We start from the raw sequence: 20,031 nt of genomic DNA, 5'->3' as shown, positions 1-20,031 counted from the left end.
AAAAGTAAAAAAAAAAAAAAAAAGAAAGAAAAATAAACCCTCTTATTTAAAAAAAAAAACTTAAAATAAATAAAATAAAATAAATAAACCCTTTTAAACGTAGCTTTTCCTCCTGTACTTCCTCACCTTTCACCTCCTGTTTCTCCCAAAAGTGAAAAAGCTTCCATTGTGGCCCTCTGGCATTTTGGGTGTTTCTGGTTTGGGTTACTTTTTCTTCGGTTGGGGGGGACGCTTTTTTGGTTTGTCTTGGTTTTTTTCCTCTCTTTTGTACACTCACCATGCACCCTAAAGGAGTTGTTTACCAACAACATAAAAAAAAATGTATTTCTGGCTAGATAAATGGCAGAAACGTCTACACTCGTGGTTGGATCACACTTTAAACCCGGAATAAGTGCCTTGTTGAGAAAACTATCATTCATCTTCTGAAATATGATTAAGTTAATAACTCTGAGAAGTCCCCAAACATGTTTTCCAGGAATGACCTGTTTTTAAAATGTTGAATTCACAGTCAGTCCACATGTGCGGCCTCCTCACTCGCTTTTTCCTCTTTTCTTATCTGAGGTTATAGACCTGGGGAGAGCAGGGGAGGGTTACAAGGTCAAAGTCTTTTCCTCCTTGGAACTTGCTGCTTGCTGGGAGGCAGTTGCCTGGAAAGTAGATGCTTTAGAGAAGAGGTTGGGGGGTCACGATTTTAATTCTGTTAAGCAACAGCTGGTTTGAGTTTCTTTCCTTTTCTATCTCCTGCTCCCTTCCTCACAAATCCGTGGAGAGAAAAGAATTTGTTCAGAAGGAACTGGGGACATAAAAATACACCTTGTATTACTGTGGCACTTTATGTCTGTCATCTTTGTTACAAATTGTATGTTGAACATTACAGGGATAGGCTAGATTTTACAAACTTAAGTAGGAAATCTAACCAGTGCTTTAGTCAAAAGAACCTTTTAAAATACAGGACACGACACAGACCTGGAAATCTTCTAACATTTTTAAACTAAGACTTTTAACAAAAATAAGTATGATAAAGGCTTCTGGGGTATTTGGAGCCTGACTGCAAAGGATCACGACAGAAATATTAAAGCACGCCAAGTGTGGTTGCCTTGTCTCTGGGTGGGAGACCCTGTCGTGTGTCTCCAGATTAGTGTGCTGTCATTTGTTCAACAAATGTTTACTGACTGTTCCTCACACAGCTATGCTAGGGGCTGGGATATAGCAGTGAGATGTAGGGGTGCTCATATGCAAGCAGGTGCATAAACATCAGATCAGTCCAGTAGAGCTTTAGCCCCAAATCACAGCCTCCTATTCTAAACCGTTTACACATGGTTTGGGATTTAAAAATCAGGCCTGTTCACATAACATTATTCTACAGTAAATCCATAAATCCAACACTTAAAAGGAATATATAATAGTGAACCAGTTAAAAAAAAAAAAAAACACCACATGGTTTGATTGTTTTTATTTGGGTTTTGAAGTCTCTTGTGCTTTCTTCCTCCTCCTCCTCCTCCTCCTCCTACACACACACACACACACACACAAACACACACACACTAAAACTCACATCTCTGAAATCAATGGCAAACCAGTAACAGATTTTTTCGTCTGGGCTCCTCGGCACACTGGCCTCAGGCTCTGTTGGTGTGTGGCTCAACAGCAATCAGAGGTCATAATTTCATTGGCAGTTAGCATCAGGTTTAATTTTTCTAGCATGTTACATTTACCAAAATGTCTGGTTCCAGTTATGCTTTAGGCATTGACTGAATCAGCTCTGAGCAGCATGATGTCTTCAGGTACCTGAGGTTTATGGAACACATATGCTAATTGTTTTCAATCACTTTCCTTTCTAAATGCAAAAATGTGTTTTCTGAAGCTGAATAACAGTAGTCCTTAATGGTATTGCTCATATTTTATGTTCAAAGAGGACTTGAAGTAGGTAAAAATATCAAGCAGCTGTGTGTGGTTTTTTCCAAAAAAAAAAAAAAAAAAAATGAAGATACTTATCGAAAATGAACATGTATCACTTTAATTGCATTTTAGGAATGTGACCAAGTTCATATAGATGATGTGTCTTCCGATGATAATGGGCAAGACCTAAGGTGAGCATGTTGAAATATGAAGTGATTCACTCCATTTTATAAGTCTAATTGCTCAGCTAATTAAGATGAACTTTCTGTTTGGTTAACTTTGGGTTTTTCTTGCATCTAAATAGCACATATAACTTTGGAACAGATGGCTTTCCTGCTGCAGCAACCAGTGCTAATTTATGCTTGGCAACCGGTGTGCGGGGTGGTGTAGACTGGATGAGAAAATTGGCTTTCCGCTACAGACGAGTAAAAGAGATCTACAATACCTACAAAAATAATGTTGGAGGCAAGTAACTCTTACCAATATCCTATTGGATTATTAAGATAGTCTAACTAAAATTCTCAAAGTACCACACACTTTCACATCACACATTTTTGGGATCTAATAGCTTTTTTAGAGTGCTTTCATCTAACCAGTGATTATTCTGCTATGATTTAGTGACAGGAATGTGAGATTGAGCCAGCCACCCTGGCTAGTCTAATCTCCTGGCTCCATTACTTCATAGTGTGTGTGACCTGGAGTAAGTTTCTTGACCTTTCTGATGTTCATTTGTCCTACCAAGGAGGCGTAGGATTAATAACCTTTGGCCAAATCACTTGAGATGGATTATAAAGCTCATTCAACTGTGTTTCAAAATGGCTTTAGCATACAAGGGAATATGTTGACTTATAACAAAAAGTTTAGGGGTGTGTTGGTTTCTAGCATTGGCTAAATCCACATACTCAAAAGATGACATCTGAGATCTCTTGCCTATGCTTTCCTTTGGGTAGGAGTCATTCTAGGTCAGCCCCTCCCATAAGTGGCATATGTGACCATTAACAGATCCAGGCTTATATTCTATGAGTTTAGTACCTTGATTGGATAGAAAAAATATTTTCCCCAATAGATTCAGCAAAAGTTCCAAGACTGACTTGCACTGGCCAACCCATAGTCATACACCTACCCTGAGAGCCAGAGTGGAAGGTTGGCTCTATCCAAACTCCATGATTAGAGGAATGGTGTGAGCAGACTCCTTAAAAAGAAGAAATGACTTCTGTAACCAGGGGAAGGGAATGCTAAGAATGCAAAATCAAGAGATGTTTCCTATGGTACTAAATAAACATGTGTCAAATGGATGCTCGTATGTGAAAAATTATTTTATATACTATAAAGCTTGAGGGTGATATTAAGAATAGTATTAAATGTTTATTATTTATAAAGTTGAATAGACACATTGGTGAGGAAGGAATTCATGTGCTTTTAAATTCACAGGCCTGCTTGGTCCAGCCAAGAGGGAAGCCTGGCTGCAGCTGAGGGCTGAGATTGAAGCCCTAACAGACTCCTGGTTGACACTGGCCCTGAAAGCACTCACGCTCATTCACTCCCGGTAGGCTGTCCCCAAGTCACTCCATGGTGCTTTTGCTGGAAAACAGCCTTTACTCCTGTTTGTTCATTTTGGAGATTCATTTTTCAACAGTCTTCTTTTTTTTTCTTCTTTTTCTGTTCTCATAGGACAAATTGTGTGAATATTTTAGTAACAACTACTCAGCTTATCCCAGCATTGGCAAAAGTCCTGCTATATGGATTAGGAATTGTATTTCCGATAGAAAATATTTACAGTGCAACAAAAATAGGTGAGCTGCTTTTATTTTATTTTATACTTGACTCTTTTCCTTCAGGCTAGTAAAAGTGAAAGGCAGTAAATGAGACTTTTTTCATAATGTTAGGTGTCAGCAAACTAGAAGAAGAATTTAATTTTATTGTCAGAATTGGCTTTACACATGAAGAGAAATATAAATCATAATTCATGCTGATTAATTCAAAAAATTTTACTTCACTGACATTAAGACCTATGTACTTTAGCTATTGCCAATTGAGCATCAATTCTGGATTAATCTCTTACTTTCCTTTAGATAACATCAACAAAAATATTTAATAAGCCAAAACAAATACTAGTATAGAGATCTACAAAGTAGAAATGAAACAATTCTAATAGCTTTCTTTATAATCACTGAAACTATATATTTTTTTTTTTGCTTTATTTTAATTCAACATGCATAAACAGTTGAGTTCCCATTTTCATTATCGGGATACCAAAAAAAATTTAAGTTCACAAAAGAAGGAATCACAGTTGGTGAAAGAAGACTAATGTGAAATTTGGTTAGAATATAAACTAAGACAGAATAAAAAGTGATATAAAAAGACATGATTCCTGTTCTTACAGAATTTACCATCTAATGGGAGAAGGAGACATCTAAATAATTGTAATATGACAAAGAAGTATGTAAATGAGCATTTATCATATATTCAGTAGATGCCCAGAACTGTACTAAGCATTTTACCTATTAAAACCAATCTTCGGGATCCCTGGGTGGCGCAGTGGTTTAGCATCTGTCTTTGGCCCAGGGCACGATCCTGGAGACCCGGGATCGAGTCCCATGTCGGGCTCCCGGTGCATGGAGCCTGCTTCTCCCTCTGCCTGTGTCTCTGCCTCTCTCTCTCTCTGTGACTATCATAAATAAATAAAAATTAAAAAAAAAAAAAAACAATCTTCACAGCCTTTCCATTTTACAAATGTGGAAACTAAATCTCAGAAACTTAATTGTCCAAGTTAATAGCTGGTAAAGGTAAGGGTCAAACTGGGTCTGTTTCCAGGGTTCAGACTCCTTTCCTTACCATAGGAAGTTCTACCACTAAGTGCCTAAATGTGCACTTGAATGAGGAAACATTCACTCCCAGCCAGGGGGAGGTGGAGGGCATGTGTCAATGAAGCCTAAAATGAAGAAATGGCATTTGAGCTGGGTATAGAAGGATACCTCAGGGTTTAGAAGATAGATGGGCTAGTGAGAGCAGACGGACAGATATTAAAACGTGTTCCCTGCTAAGGGACTTGTAAGTGATCATGGGTCATGGGAAGCTGAAAGCTAGAAAAGTAGACTTAGGCCTAGACATTCATGGCCTTGTTTATTACCCTAATAAGATGTTATTTTAGTGAGTCCTAGAGAAGCGGGATGAGGATCCTAGTAGGTGGGAAGAATGTTGTTTCTGGCTGCTCACCTCTATCTAAAGAAAAAAGGGTAAAAATGGAATCTAATTCTCCATCTAACTATACTTGTATATTTCCTAAGTTATTGCTAAAGAATTACTTTCATAATTATTTGTTCATCTGACTTCCCTATCAGACTGTAATATCCTTGTTAATGGAGTCTATCTGTGCTGCTTGTCATTGTAGCTATGGTGCCCAACACATAGTAGGTGCTCAATAAATGTTTGTTTAATAAAATGGATGAGTAAACGGTTGTTTCTTTTGAAGAAGGCTGATACAGAGTTTCCTTTTAAACACTTGTGTCAGTGATGATGCTATTGACTAATGGGGAAAATCAGGTGTGATGGGAAAGATCAGAATTTTATTTTATCAGTGTTGAGATGAAGAACCTGTGAGATATTCAGATAGCCCTGCCAAATTGGAAATAACTAGAGTTGGAGAATGATGCTTTCTGAGAAGCACCAAAAACAGAATGCTAAAAGATACATAGAAAGAGAAAGGAATGTACCAAATAGAATTCCTGGTTTAGCCCAAGTAACCAGAATTTTTATATGTTTTCATGTCCATAAAAATAACAGTTTGCAGTAAGATATATATGCTATCCATAACAATAAAGAGGAATCATACTGTGTTTTGTAGACAGGAGTCCATGGTAAATGTTTATCAGCACATGAAAGAACAATTTCCAAAGAAGCTATAGAATGGAAGGGGTAGTGCTTAACTTTCCAGAAGGAAAGAACAAGTAGTGTATTACATGTCTTGCACATTGAACCTTAATCCCAAATATTTTAAATAATTTCAAAAATATTTTAGTGAAGGGGATAACAAAATTATACTAACAAGTATATATTAGATATCTGTAATGGGCATTTTGTTTGTGATATTGAACTTAAATTTTTATCAATACCGAATAAAAAATCAGGGGAAAAAAAGTGGTAGAAATTACCTCAAAACCAGAGGTAAAAATCACTTTTCTATGGTATTTTTAAAAAGATTTTATTTATTTATTCATGAGAGACACAGAGAGAGAGGCAGAGACACAGGCAGAGGGAGAAGCAGGCTCCGGGGGGAGCCCGACATGGGACTTGATCCCCGATCTCCAGGATCAGGCCCTGGGCTGAAGGCAGCACTAAACCCCTATGGGCAGTAATCTATGGGCAGTAATAAGAAAAGTAAATGGGGCACCTGAGTGATTCAGTTGGTTAAGCTTCCTACTCTTGATTTTTGACTCCAGTCATGATCTCTAGGTCGTGAGATCAAGCCCCACATTGGCTCCAGGCTGGGCATGGAGCCTGCTTAAGATTCTCTCAAAAAGAAGAAAAATAGAGCTTGAAGTTCCTGTAGTTTTCCTAATTTTGCCATCAGATGAGATATAATTTGGGAGTCATTGCAGAAAACTCAGGAATTTCCTTATAAGCAGCAGTCATTTGAGGAGATGACTAGTATCTCGTTTGACAGTTACGATGTTCTTCTAGATAAAATGGATGCATCAAAATGAAAATTTCATGTAGGATCTCTAACTTCTAATAGTCAGCTTCAATTTTTCCATCATTATGATGGAAAACATCTATGTGACCCAGAATTCACAGTGAAGCCTAAAGGAGATAGTATATAGGCAAGAATTTTTTTTTTGTCCACCACAGCTTTACCTTTAAATAACATTGAGTTTACCTTCCATTTCCCATGAAAGGGAAACTTGGCAAAAACACATAAACATTTCCCTCTAAGGAGGGAAAAAAGTTTCATGACATCTAAGTCTGTGGTTGTATATTTTTGCAGTGAAAACTACACTTTGTATTTGTTTCTTAAAGTGATTTAATATTTCACAGTTTAGTGGGCAGCTAAAGAAGCATTGAAATTACATCCTTTGAATAAGGCTGGCCCGAATTTCGTTCTGTCAGATGCAAACCAGAGATTTTAGTGCAAAATACAAATATAAAGCAGACATTTGTTTAAGCAAACAAGCAATTTGTTCGTGAGTATATCTGATCCTTATTTGAAAGAGATGCGGCTCGGCTCAGCCATTTACATTTGAAAACTATAAACTGTCCCATTGTCCATTAAAATGACCCTGTTGGCAGCCGGGAACTTGGAACAGCAGTTTCTTCTCTAAAGGAGCAACAATGACTGCATTAACTGCAGGGATGTGCCGCCAGAGAGCCCAAACGAAGTCTTGACATGGGAAAGATAATAGATAGATAAAGGTATTCTGTTACCTTTATCCCGCTTTGCCTTTAGGAAAGTGCTTTATTGGACATTAGATGCCTGGGTAGGGCAGGCGCGATCTCTCTATACTACCCCAAATTACCTGACATTTATTTCAGAAACAGTTTTACCAGAATATTTCAAGTAAACACATCAGGTTTGGCAGAGAGCTGGGGCAGAGAGGGGAGGGGCTTTCATTCAAATAGAATCCCAACTGGAAAATGAAGGAATAAACGGATTCCACTCTTTGATTTTTCCTGCTATAACAAAACCAGTTAATATTTTTTTTCCACCTTCCTTCTGAATAGACTTCATGGATCAGATATTATTTTCAGAGTTTGGTAGATCATGAAACATTTTTAAAAATCAAGTTCAAGTATGTTGCCAGAATCATATGCCTTTGTTGAGTCTTAGCTTAAAGTACCTAAAGGAAATTATTGCTGTAAAAATGGTATTTTTCCCGAATGCTATACTGTGATTGACTGGATCCTACTTTTAAATAAACGAGCCCTTGGGAAAAGAATACTAAAATTGTCAATTTCCTGGTGGCTCAGTCGGTTAAGCATCTGCCTTGGGCTTGGGTTGTGATTACGGGGTCCTGGGATCTAGCCCTGAGTCTGGCTCCCCACTCAGCCAGGAGTCTGCCTCCCTCTTCCTCTGCCCCTTCTCCTTTTGTGTGCTCTCTCTCCCTCTCTCTCTCTCTCTCTCTCTCTCTCTCCCTCCCCCTTCCTCTCTCTCAAATAAATGAAAAAATAAAATATTTAAAGCTGACAATTTCCAAGGGACAAGTCATCCCTTACATAATTTACAATTTGTAATTTACTGCGCCGTTCCACATTTTACCCAAATGGCATCTAAAAGCACTCTTCTCCAGTTTGTACAAATAGGATAGAGTTGAATCAGAAGTATAAAGGAAGTATTTCATATAAAAGTTCAAGCGCTGTAGTGCTGAGTTACCTGAACTTTAATTTTTTGTAATTTATTTGTATTCATTAGGAAAGGAGAGCTGTTTTGAGAGGATAATTCAAAGGTTTGGAAGAAAAGTGGTGTACGTCGTTATAGGAGATGGTGTGGAAGAAGAACAAGGAGCAAAAAAGGTCAGTGTTCCTTGATGGTGCATCTCGTGCCATATAATTTTTTAGTCTTCAGAATGCTCATAGCTAGATCATGTAAACAAGTTCCATTTCTCAGAAACTAACTACAAATGTGTTCAGAACCATAAGCAATGAAAAAAGGAAGGAGGAGAATTTAATAAACATGATCTTTTTGAAGAGCGCCCTATCCAGACTCCAAGGTCATGGATGGTGGGTCTTCACAGAACGTAGACTTTTAAGCAGAAAGGAAGGTTTAGTGCTGCAGCCGTCATCCAGAACAGAGATGACACATTTGCTGTGCTCAAGTGAGCATGTCCCATTCTGCCCCAGGGCAGACATTGCCAAGGGATTAAAACCTACCTGAGCCTGCATTCAGCCAAAGAACCTTCTAAACCTCACTTCAGAAAGACTCGACCAGTTGGTAGGAGCTGGTTTGCCAAACTGTTTGCTGTCCTAGAGCACAGTGCCTTCTATTTTCACAAGGTTGGCACCTCACCCCTCTTGGGATGCTCGGAAAGGAAGGACATGGATCCAGCTCTGGTCCCTTGACTCCCAGTTTGTCTGTCATACACCTTTTTATTCTCCTACATGCCTGCAAGTGTAATTGTGCCATTTGCCTCAGCAAAAGCTTTCCATTAATGTATTTCACTACATTTCAAAAGGAGGGGAGGAGGAGGGGACCACTCATGGTCTAGTGCCAGCCTACCTGTTCAATCTTCCTCACCTTCAGCCATGCCCAGCACTTCCTCGCAGCTATTGCCTCTGCTCGGAATGCTCTTTTCCCCAATGCCCTGCTGTCACTGTCTTCCTCATTTGTCAAAATCCAGTTCCTGTAACCACCTTTTCAATTCCCCTTAGCACTTAGTTAGAGTAGTACTCATAGTACTCACTCACACTTTAATTGGAGAAGTTGGATTCTTGGATTCTTGAGCAGACAGCCTGGGTTTGAATGATAGCTCCACTGCTTACCAGTTCTGTGACTTGGAACAAGGTATTTATCCCTCCTCTTTCTCTTTCCTTCTCGACAAATGGCAGTTATAACAGCATCTAGCTCACTGGGATTAGATTTAGTTAAGATGTAAAACCCATAAAACAGAACCTGATACATATAAAATCTGCAACAAATGATAGCATTGTTCATTATTTTTGGATACATCTGTTTTAGCAGTAAAAGGTGAGCTCAAGAGGTAGGGATTTTTATTTTGCTTAGTTTGTTGTTTGAGACTTTGTTTTCCATTTTTTAACACACACCCTAAATCTTGGCACACACAATCATACTCTCTAAATAGTTTTTAAAATGAAGAGCATTAAATAATTTATGAGGTTAACCAGTAGAATTATTTTCCCTTCCTTTCCCCGCACACTGACTCATAGAAATCACTGTATATTTCCATGAGAGATGCAACAAATCAGCTCTTCTGGAGTATTCCAGTATACACCAGAAGTGACCCCCAAAGTCACCAGATCATATATGCAGCATTAAGCATGACAGATAGCCAACCTTCTTATAGATACTAAAGATGACTTAATTCACCTTCGGTGCCTCTGAATTCTACTAAAACATAGAAATGGACCCTAATTTTGTAAATAATAGATTATTTAATTCATACCCATTGATATTGTGCCCTGGATTACATGCTCCCCACATGGGATTGGTGCAGACAGAAACTCACATACACTTCAGATCCAGTAGAGGTTGATGCAAAGCTGCCTTTGCCCTATAACCACTAGTTCTGACATTCCAACTTCACCAGTGGGCAACCACCATGATCATTAGGTACATCTCTCAGCCCTTTGGGCTGTTTTCTTAAAACGAAAATTTTCCCAGATTAAATTAGAATACCCCAAACTCAACCCCGGAGAGTTAAGGAGAATGTTTGATGGGAATCCAGACTCAAGTCGTCTTCCTGGGAAAAGCCTCTGGAATCCCCCATGCCATTCCTAGACAGGACTTCCTAGTGGCTAGCAGGATAGATGTGCACATTTCATCAGCGTAGAAGTGAGGCCCAGGGCCAAAGACGTGCATCTGACCCCTTGGCTTCTCGTCCTCCCTCTAGTAGTCACCAAAAAGTTTAGTTTCAGGACAAGGTTGCCAAAATGTGGCTTTCTAGCTTGTGGTAGGCAGAAGGGTGCTTACAAAAGTGATGGTTTGGGGATCCCTGGGTGGCGCAGCGGTTTAGCGCCTGCCTTTGGCCCAGGGCGCGATCCTGGAGACCCGGGATCGAATCCCACGTCAGGCTCCCGGTGCATGGAGCCTGCTTCTCCCTCTGCCTGTGTCTCTGCCTCTCTCTCTCTCTTTCTCTCTCTATGTGTGACTATCATAAATAAATTAATTAATTAAAAAAAAAAAGTGATGGTTTGCCTGTGCATCCACAGGCAAGCACAGGCAAAGTTGCTTCCTAAGTCTTTCAGAGAGGGGGGTTTCTTCAATGTTCTTCATGGGTGAATATAACATGGAAGAAGTAAAGGAATTCTTGGTTTAATGTTAGAATTGAGAATAGTAATGCAGCTAAATGCATTTGCTCTCTCTGCAGAACCATTAAAACGATTTCTAGTGTTTAGATATGTTACTCTTTTTATTCAGAACAAACACACCTGTGCCAAAAAGAATTAGACAGCTGCCTATGAAGAGTATCCTTTGAATTTTTTGACTGTGAATGAGTATTCTTAGCTTCAGTATTTGCATTTTTCCTTTCAGGAGGCAGATAGCACTATTCAAGTGGTTTCTTTTCTAAGTTTGCAGTCATGATTAAAATTTTAAAAATACTGGTATTCTAGTTTGTGAGCATATTAGATTATTAAATAGTGAACCAGTCAAGTTCTGCAAGTTTGAGCACTAAAATGTTTTGCAAAGATCAGAACATTTTACAGTTTTTCTAAATCAATTTTAACCATTTTAGCTTGTCTCTCTCAGTTTCCTAAGTCTTTTCAAAAATCTAATAGAACAATCTTTCTTTCTCCCTGTAGAGATGTCTTTCATCTCTCTAAATCATGTTCTTTTGCTTGGGGTAGTTACTTTTTTCAAGCTCAGAAATGAAACCAGTAAGCATTCCACCCGTTGCCTGTTTCGTTATGGTCAATTGAAGTCTGTTCTGTCATCTTTGTTCTCTTTGCCAACATAGTCCCAGGACTTTCCTCAGTAATTTTATCTAATTCTGTAATTCGTATCATTAAAACACACCCCTTCAAAGGGAAAAAGTTAAAATTACCTTCGTTTATTTAAAAGAAACACTTTATTCCAGAAAGATCTCTTGAAAGAGTTTTCTGTAGGCGCCTCTTCATTCCTAGAAAGACTGCAGAGAACGTGAGAATAGCCATCTAAAAAAAAAAAAAAAGAAAAGAAAAAAGAATAGCCATCTACCAGGCTTTCTTTTTCATCACAGAATTCTATTTCCGTAATACAACATGCTTTGAGGGACAATAATGGGCATCTGTATGATTAAAAAAACAAAAAAGTCAAAATGGGAGTAATAGCCTTCTGCATACCAAGAGCAATTTTCAGTTCTAGAGTAAAAGTGGCCTTGTTTTATGACTCTACAACCAAGCTTACTGTACTTACTCTTCAGGTGACTACTTAAGATAAATCACTTGGGAACACCAGGGAGAAAATGGCAGGCCTCCATTATTCTGCATAATGGCAAAGACTTCATCAACAGATGTCCATTTCATTTATTTATTTATTAGATCTTTTTCATATAGCCGACACACACTGTTACGTTAGGTTCAGATGTATAGCATAGCGATTCCACAATTCTATACATTTTACTGTGTTCCTTAAAAGTGTAGCTGCCATCTGTCACCGTGCAACACTATTACAATACCATTGATTATATTCCCTGTGCTGTACCTTTGATCACCTTGACTTATTCATTCCATAAATGGAAGCCAGTATACCTCGCACTCTGTTTCATCTGCTCATCCGGCCTACCCTTGTCACCTCTGGCAACCACCAGTAAATTCTCTGAATTGATGGGGCTATTTCAGTTTTTTTGATGGTTTATGTTTTGTTCTTTAGATGCCACATGTAAGTGAAATCATATGGTATTTGTCTTTCTCTGACTTATGTCACTTAGCACTTAGGTCACCCTCTAGATCCATCATGTTGCCACAAATGGTTAGATCTCACTTTTTTATGGCTGAGTCATATTCCTTAATATATATACACCACATCTTCTTTATCCATTCATCTGTCAGTGGACACGTAAGTTATTTCCACATCCTGACTATTGGAAATAATGCTGCAGTAAACATAGGGATGCATGTATCTTTTTAAGTTAGTGTTTTTGTTTTCTTTGGATAAATACTCAGTAGTGGAATTACTGGATCATATGTAATTTGTATTTTAAATTTTTTGAGGAACCTCCATACTGTTTTCTACAGTGGTTGCACCAATTTACATTTCCACTAACAGTGCATAAGGGTTTCTTTTTCTTCACATTCTCGCCAAGACTTGTTATTTCTTGTCTTTTTGATATCAGCCATTCTAATAGTAACAGATAATAGATCATTGTGGTTTTCATTTGCATGTCCCCCATAATTAGTGATGTGCTGAGCATCTTTTGATGTGTCTAATTGTCATCTGTATATCTTCTTGGAAAAATGTATATCCTCTGCCCATTTTTTAATCAAATTATTTGTTCTTCTGGTGTTGGCTTATCTAAGTTCTTTATATATTTTAGATAATCAACACCTTATCAGATATATCATTTGCAAATATCTTCTCTCATTCATGTGTTCCCTTTTCATTTTGTTGATTGTTCCCTTTGCAATGCAAAAAGCTTTTTATTTTGGTGTGGTCCCAAGAGTTTTTGCTTTTGTTTCCCTTGCCTGAAGAAGAGACATCATCTAGCAAAATGTTACTAAGGCCAATGTCAGAGAGATGACTACCTATGTTTTCCCCCAGGACTATGGTGGTTTCAGGTCTCACAGTCAAGTCATTCTTCCATTTTGAGTTTATTTTGTGTGTGTGGTATAAGCAAGTATTCTTTTATGCGTAATGGTTCAATTTCCCCGGCACCGTTTATTGAAGAGACTGCCTTTTCCCTACTGTATTTTCTGACTCCTTTGTTGTAGAAAAATTAACCATATGCATATGGGTTTATTTCTGGGCTGTTTTGTTCCATTTATCTATGTGTGTGTGTTGATGCCAGCACCATACTATTTTGATTACTGCAGCTTTTATAGTTTACCTTGAAATCTAAGATGCAATACCTCCAGCTTTGTTCTTCTCTCTCAAGACTGCTTTGGCTAGTCAAGATCTTTTGTGGGTCTATACAAAGTCTAGTACTAAATGTTCTAGCTCTGCGAAAAATGCTATTGCTATTCCAATATTGGTTGCACTGAATCTGTAGATTGCTTTGGATATTTGGGAATTTTAACAATATTAATTCTTTGAATCCATGGACATGGAATATCTTTTCATTTGTTTGTATCGTCAATTTCTTTAACCAGTGTTTTATAGTTTTCAGAGTACAGTTCACTCATCTCCTTGATTAAGTTTATTCCTAGGTGTTTTATCCTTTTTGGTGCAATTGTAAATGGAATTGTTTTTAATTTCTTTTGCTACTTCATTATGAGTTCTAATAGTTTTTTGCATGGGTCATTAAGGTTTTCTGTGTATAGTATCATGTCATCTGCAAATAGTGACAATTTACTTTTTCCTTACCAATTTGGATGGCTTTTATTCTTGTCTCATTGCTGAAGCTAGGACTTCTATTTTAGTCTATTTGTTTATCTTTTACTTCTAATTATTCTACATTGAATAAGAGGGAGAGTAGTGGACATCTTGTCTTGTTCCTGAGCTTAGAGATAAAGCTCCCAGTTTTCACCATGTAGTATGATGTTTCCCATGGGTTTATTATATATGGCCTTTGTTATATGGAGGTATGTTCCTCGGATTCTACTTTGTTGAGAGTTTTATCATGAATGAATGTTGAATTTTTTCAAATGCTTTTTCTGCATTTTTTTAGCTTGCAAACTGAGAAAATTTTTATCCTTGATTTTGTTAAATGCAGTGATCACTTTGGTTGATATCCAGATATTGAAGCTTCCTTGCATCCACAGAATAAATCATGCTTGATTTTAATGTATTGTTGAATCCTTTTACCAATTAAAGATCCTTTTAATGTATTATTGAATGCCATTTACTAATTTTTATTGAATATTTTTACATTTCTGTTCATCAGGAATATTGGCCTGTAATTTGGCGGGGTGTGTGTGTGTGAAGGGGTGGGGAGGTGATATATAGTGTCTTTGCCTGGATTTGGCATCAGGGTAATTCTGGTCCTATAAAATGTATTTGGAAGCTTTTCTTCCTCTCTGTTGGGAATACTTTCAGAAGAATAGGTATTAACTTTTCTTTAAATGTTTGATAGAGGGATGCCTGGGTGGCTTGGTGATTGAGCATCTGCCTTTGGCTTAGGTCGTGATCCCAGAGTCCTGGGATCAAGCCCATATCAGGCTCCCTGTGGGGAGTCTGCTTTTCCCTCTGCCTATGTCTCTGCCTCTCCTTGTGTCTCTCATGAATAAATAAATAAAATCTTTTTTAAAAAGTTTGATAGACTACTCACTTCAGTAGCACATAAACTAAAATTGGAACAATAAATGCTTGATAGAATTCACCTGTAAATCCATCAGGTCCTGAACTTTTGTTTGTTGGAAATTTTTGATTACTGATTCAATTTCATTATTAGTAATTAGTCTGCTCAGATTTTCTATTTATTCCTGATTATTTTTAGATTATATATTTCTAGGAATTTATCCATTTCTTCTACATTGTCTAATTTGTCGGTATATGATTTTTCATAGCAGTCTCTAATTATACTTTATTTTTATGGTGTAGGTTGTTAATTCTCTCCTTTCATTTAAGTCTGACTAAAGGTTTGTCAGTTTTGTTTAACTTTTCCAAGATCCCGCTCTTGGTTTTGTTGATCTTTTCTATTTTTTTTTAAGTCTATTTTATTTCCAGTCTGAACTTTATTATTTCCTTCTACACACTGGGCTTTATACTTATTTAAGTGTAAGGTTAGATTATTTGAGATTTCCCTTATTTCTTGAAGTAGGCCTGAATCACTATAAATTTTCCTCTTGAAAGTGCTTTCACTGTGTCCTAAAGATTTTAGACCTTTGTGTTTTTATTTTCACTTTTATTTTTTATTTCCTCTTTAATTTCTTTGTTGACCCATTAGCCTCCACATCATTTTTTTCCAGTTTTTTCTTGTAATTGATTTTAGTTTTATACTGTTGTGGTCTGAAATGATACTTGAAATGATTTTAATCTTCTTAAATTTATTGAGACTTGTTTTGTGGCCCAACATGTGATCTATCCTGGAGAACATACCAAGTACACTTGAAAATAACATGTATTCTATGGTTTGGGCATGGAATGTTCTGTATATATCTATTAAATCCAGCATATCGGGATCCCTGGGTGGCGCAGCGGTTTGACGCCTGCCTTTGGCCCAGGGCGCGATCCTGGAGATCCGGGATCGAATCCCACATCAGGCTCCCGGTGCATGGAGCCTGCTTCTCCCTCTGCCTGTGTCTCTGCCTCTCTCTCTCTTACTGTGTGCCTATCATGAATAAATAAAAATTTAAAAAAATAAAATAAAAATAAATCCAGCATATCTAATGTGACATTTAGAGCCACTATTTCTTTGTTAATTTTCTGTCTGAATGATCCATTCATGTAAGGGGGTTATTAAAGTCCTCTACTACTATTATATTACTGTCATTTTATCCCCTTTGTGTCTGTTAATAGTTGTGTTATGTATTTAGGTGCTCCAGTGTTAGATACATAAATATTTACAATTGTTATATCCTCTTGTTGGATTGATCTCTTTATCACTATGCAATGCCCTTCTTTGTTTTATAGTCTATTTTTGTCTGATATAAGCATTCCTACCCCAGCTTTTTTTTAATCTATTCCATTTGCATGGAAAATCTTTTTCCATCCCTTTACTTTCAGTCCATATGTGTCTTTAGGTCTGAAGTGAGTCCCTTGTAAACAATGTATAGATATCTTGTGTTTTTTTATCCATTTCTTCACCCTGTGTCTTTGGATTGGAGCATTTAGACCATTTAAAGTAATTATTGATAGATATGTACTTAGGGCCATTTTGTTCATTGATTTCTGATTATTTTTGTAGTTCTTCTCTGTTCTTCTCTTGCTCTCTTTCCTTGTGATTGGATTTTTTTTAGCGACATGTGGCTCTTTTTCTCTTTTTTCTTATGTATCTGTTATTAGTTTTGGTTTGTGGTTACCCTGAGGTTTATATATATTATCCTAAGTATATAGCAGCCTGTATTAAGTTGAAGATCACTTAAAATCAAATACATTCTGAAAAAACTTCATTTTTACTTCCATGTTTTATGCACGCTATCATAGTTTACATGTTTTTATTTTGTGAGTCTATATTTTATAGATATACTTGATTTTGTTACTTTTGTCTTTAATCTTCATATTAACTTTATAAATGGTTATTCTACCTTTATGTTTACTTGTGAAATTTTGTCCTTTCATAATTTTCTTCTAATTATGGCCTTTTTGCTTCCACTTAAGGACTCTAACATTTCTTGTAAGACCAGTTTAGTGGTGACGAACTCCTTTAATTTTTGTCTGGGAAACTATCCCTCTCATTTCTGAATGATAATCTTGCCTGGTATTCTTGGTTGTTGGCTTCTTTCCTTTTAGCGCTTTCAATATATCATGCCACTTTTTCCTAAACCTGCAAAGTTTCTGCTTAAAAATTAGCTAATAACTTTATGAGGTTTTCCTTGTATGTAACTAAGTGCTTCTCTCTTGCTACTTTTAAATTTTTCTCTTTAAACTTTGCCATTTTAATTTTTATGTGTCATGGTATAGACCTCATTGGGTTCATCTTGTGTGGGATTCTCTGTGCCTTCTGAACCTAGATGTGTCTTTCCTTCCCTGGATTAGGAAAGTTTTCTGCCCCTTTATCTCACTCTTTTCTTTTTTGGATCCCTATAATACGAATGTTTGTTGGCTTGATGTTAACTAAGAGATCCTTTAACCTATCCTTATTTTTATTTTTTTTTTCTTTTTGCTATTCAGCATAGGTGCTTTCCATTATTTTGTCTTCCAGATCACTGATCTATTTTTTTTCATCCTCTATTCTGCTGTCAATTCCCCCTAGCATATTTTTCATTTCAGTTATTCTCCAACTTTTATTGATTCTTTGTTATATTTTCTTTTTGTTAAAATTCTGAGTTCATCCACTCCTCAGTCCAGTGAGTATCTTTATGACCATTAATTTGAACTCTCTATGTTCTGAGGCTTTAAACTTGTTCTTTCTTTGGGAGCATAACCCTTTGTTTCCTCATTTTGTTTGACTCTCTCTGTTTGTTTATATGAATTAAGTAAAATAGCAATTTCCCCTAAACTTGAAGGAATGGTCCTGTGTATGGTCATCCTCGGTGTAGACTGTGTGTGCTTAGCGACTTTGGCTGGCCTGCTGGAGCTATGGCTGGCCTGGGCTTGGGGTCCTGGGGTATTCTGTGCTGGGACTGCCCTGGTGGGATGGCTTGAGCTAGAGTAGTCACAGGTTGGGGCAGTCCTGGTGTTCTTTGTGTGGAAAGCAACCGGACAGGATAGCTAATGTGGGTATAAGCCAGTGTATCTCAGGGTGTTCTGTGTAGGAGTGCTCTGGTAGAGCAGCTGGAGCCAAGGCAGGCATGGGCCATGGCTTCTCAGGGTACCATGTGCTAGGACGCTCTGGCAAATCATCTACCACCAAAGTGGAGTGTTTTGTGCTTGTGTCACCTTGGCAAGATGACTGGAGCTGTAATGAGCATGCGTATACTGCCATGGAGTCACCTTGGTGGGAGAGCTAGGGGCTCACTGAGGTGGTGAGTCAGCTATGATGTCCAGACCCTGCTTCTTTCCATGCTATCAAGGTGGAAGGGGAACATAGACCATGGCATTTGACCACCACTCCACCACAGATTTTCAGCAGCTCCCTCACTGCTTGGTGGAATTCTAGGGCAAGATCCTTTATATTCTAGTTGCACTTTAAACTGCAGTTTTTTGTGTGCCCCAGGATGGACAGATATGTTCAAGGTTGCTTGGTACTATTCCTCCCTGCTGCTATTCATAGCACTGGAGGTGGGGCTTCATGTCTCTTTTTCTTTTGCCATTTCCTGTGTAGTCTATATTTTGTTGTGCAGAAGGTGTTCAGTCAACTCTCAGTTCTTCAGAAGATATTGCTAAATAAGTAAGTGCCTATTTGATGTGTTCATAGAGGAGGTGTGTTCAAGGTCTTCCTGCATTGCCATCTGTATACTAGACAAACTAAAAAAAAAATGTTCATTTTAAATGTGAACTCCAAAATTTGTTGAAATCCAAGATGAAGTAGAGAACCTGATTGATAATGCTGAATTCTAAGTGAATTATTCAGGAGAAAAATGAGAGCTGCCTTTGGAAAAAAAAAAAATGTAAAAAACTAACATTTTTAATGAATTTTTTTGCTTATAGAATTTGAGACATGGGGATTACTAACACCAACTATGGTGAATTTTAATGAGAACATTATGTATGCCAGGTCCTAAACTGGATTTCATCTTTGTTCTTAAAGAATTCACATCTGTCTAGAATAGAAGCCAGATATACAAATAATAAAAGAGCAATGCTGTGCAATAAATTTCATCATGAATTTTTAGAAAACTCTATCTTCCAAGATCTTTTTATTTACAACTTAGGAAGTATTTTTACCTCCAGATGCAAATTCTCCACAGATAAAATGAAAGCACAGTTGTTTTGTTGGTTTATATGTATACAAATGGTAACTACACCCTTTTTTCTGTACCTGCCTTTTTTAACAATATATCCTGGTAGTCATTCCATATCAATACGTGGAGTTCTCTATCTCTAATTGTTTTAAATGTCTGCATTGGTATTCTGTTACATGGATGTGCTGTATATACTTCAATGAGTCCCTTGAGGCTAAATATTTAGGTGGTTTCCCATATTTACTACTACAAACAGTTCTGTAGTGAATGGTCTTTATGTTATTCAGGCAGGAGCAAGTGTATCTGTGGAATAAGTCCCAAGGAGTACAATACCTAAGCCCAAGGTTATGTCCTTTTGTGTTTAGCATCTTATAAATATATTCTTCAGCAAAATTCAACTTACATCTGAGTGTCCAAGCACAGAGCTTTTTATGTTAGTGATTTCCTGTATAACTAGAATGCAAAAATGCAAAAAACTAGATGAGGAGGAAAGGTAACATAAAAGAATTTGGGAAGTTGCACATATGGACAAGACAAGAGGAGCAGGAAGGATGTATCATTTTCCCATTAGTCAGGGAATATTTTGGTTCTAATCACCCCAAAACCTGTGCTACTTTCCAAGATTCTGGCTTTAGCATCCATTTCTCTCAATATATGCCTAGTCTTTTTGAAAATATTTTGTTTATTCATGAAAGACACAGAAAGGCAGAGACATAGGCAGAGGGAGAAGCAGGCCTCCTGCGGGGAGCCCAATGCGGGACTCAATCCCGACCCCGGACCATGACCCGAGCCAAAGGCAGATGCTCAACTACTGAGCCACCCAGGCAAATAAAATAATATGCTCATCAGTTTCAGCTATCATTTCTGTTAATATTTGTGGTT

The 20,031-nt window shown here is 37.5% G+C and overlaps 1 protein-coding gene across 14 annotated transcripts in view; it reads left to right on the top strand.

The window, feature by feature from the left end:
• Window positions 1-20,031, top strand: part of EYA1 (EYA transcriptional coactivator and phosphatase 1) — a 418,629-nt gene that overhangs the window by 392,684 nt on the left and 5,914 nt on the right. For all 14 annotated transcript variants that reach the window (XM_038579507.1, XM_038579505.1, XM_038579506.1 and 11 more), the window contains 5 exons: window positions 2,032-2,090; window positions 2,204-2,364; window positions 3,331-3,445; window positions 3,571-3,692; window positions 8,306-8,406. In XM_038579507.1, coding sequence (XP_038435435.1) covers window positions 2,032-2,090; window positions 2,204-2,364; window positions 3,331-3,445; window positions 3,571-3,692; window positions 8,306-8,406 — 558 coding nt within the window. The remainder of the gene's footprint in view (window positions 1-2,031; window positions 2,091-2,203; window positions 2,365-3,330; window positions 3,446-3,570; window positions 3,693-8,305; window positions 8,407-20,031) is intronic.

The sequence above is a fragment of the Canis lupus genome, chromosome 29 (genome assembly GCF_011100685.1).
Source record: "Canis lupus familiaris isolate Mischka breed German Shepherd chromosome 29, alternate assembly UU_Cfam_GSD_1.0, whole genome shotgun sequence".
Lineage (NCBI taxonomy): Eukaryota > Metazoa > Chordata > Mammalia > Carnivora > Canidae > Canis > Canis lupus.
This window is presented reverse-complemented; position numbering and strand designations above follow the sequence as displayed.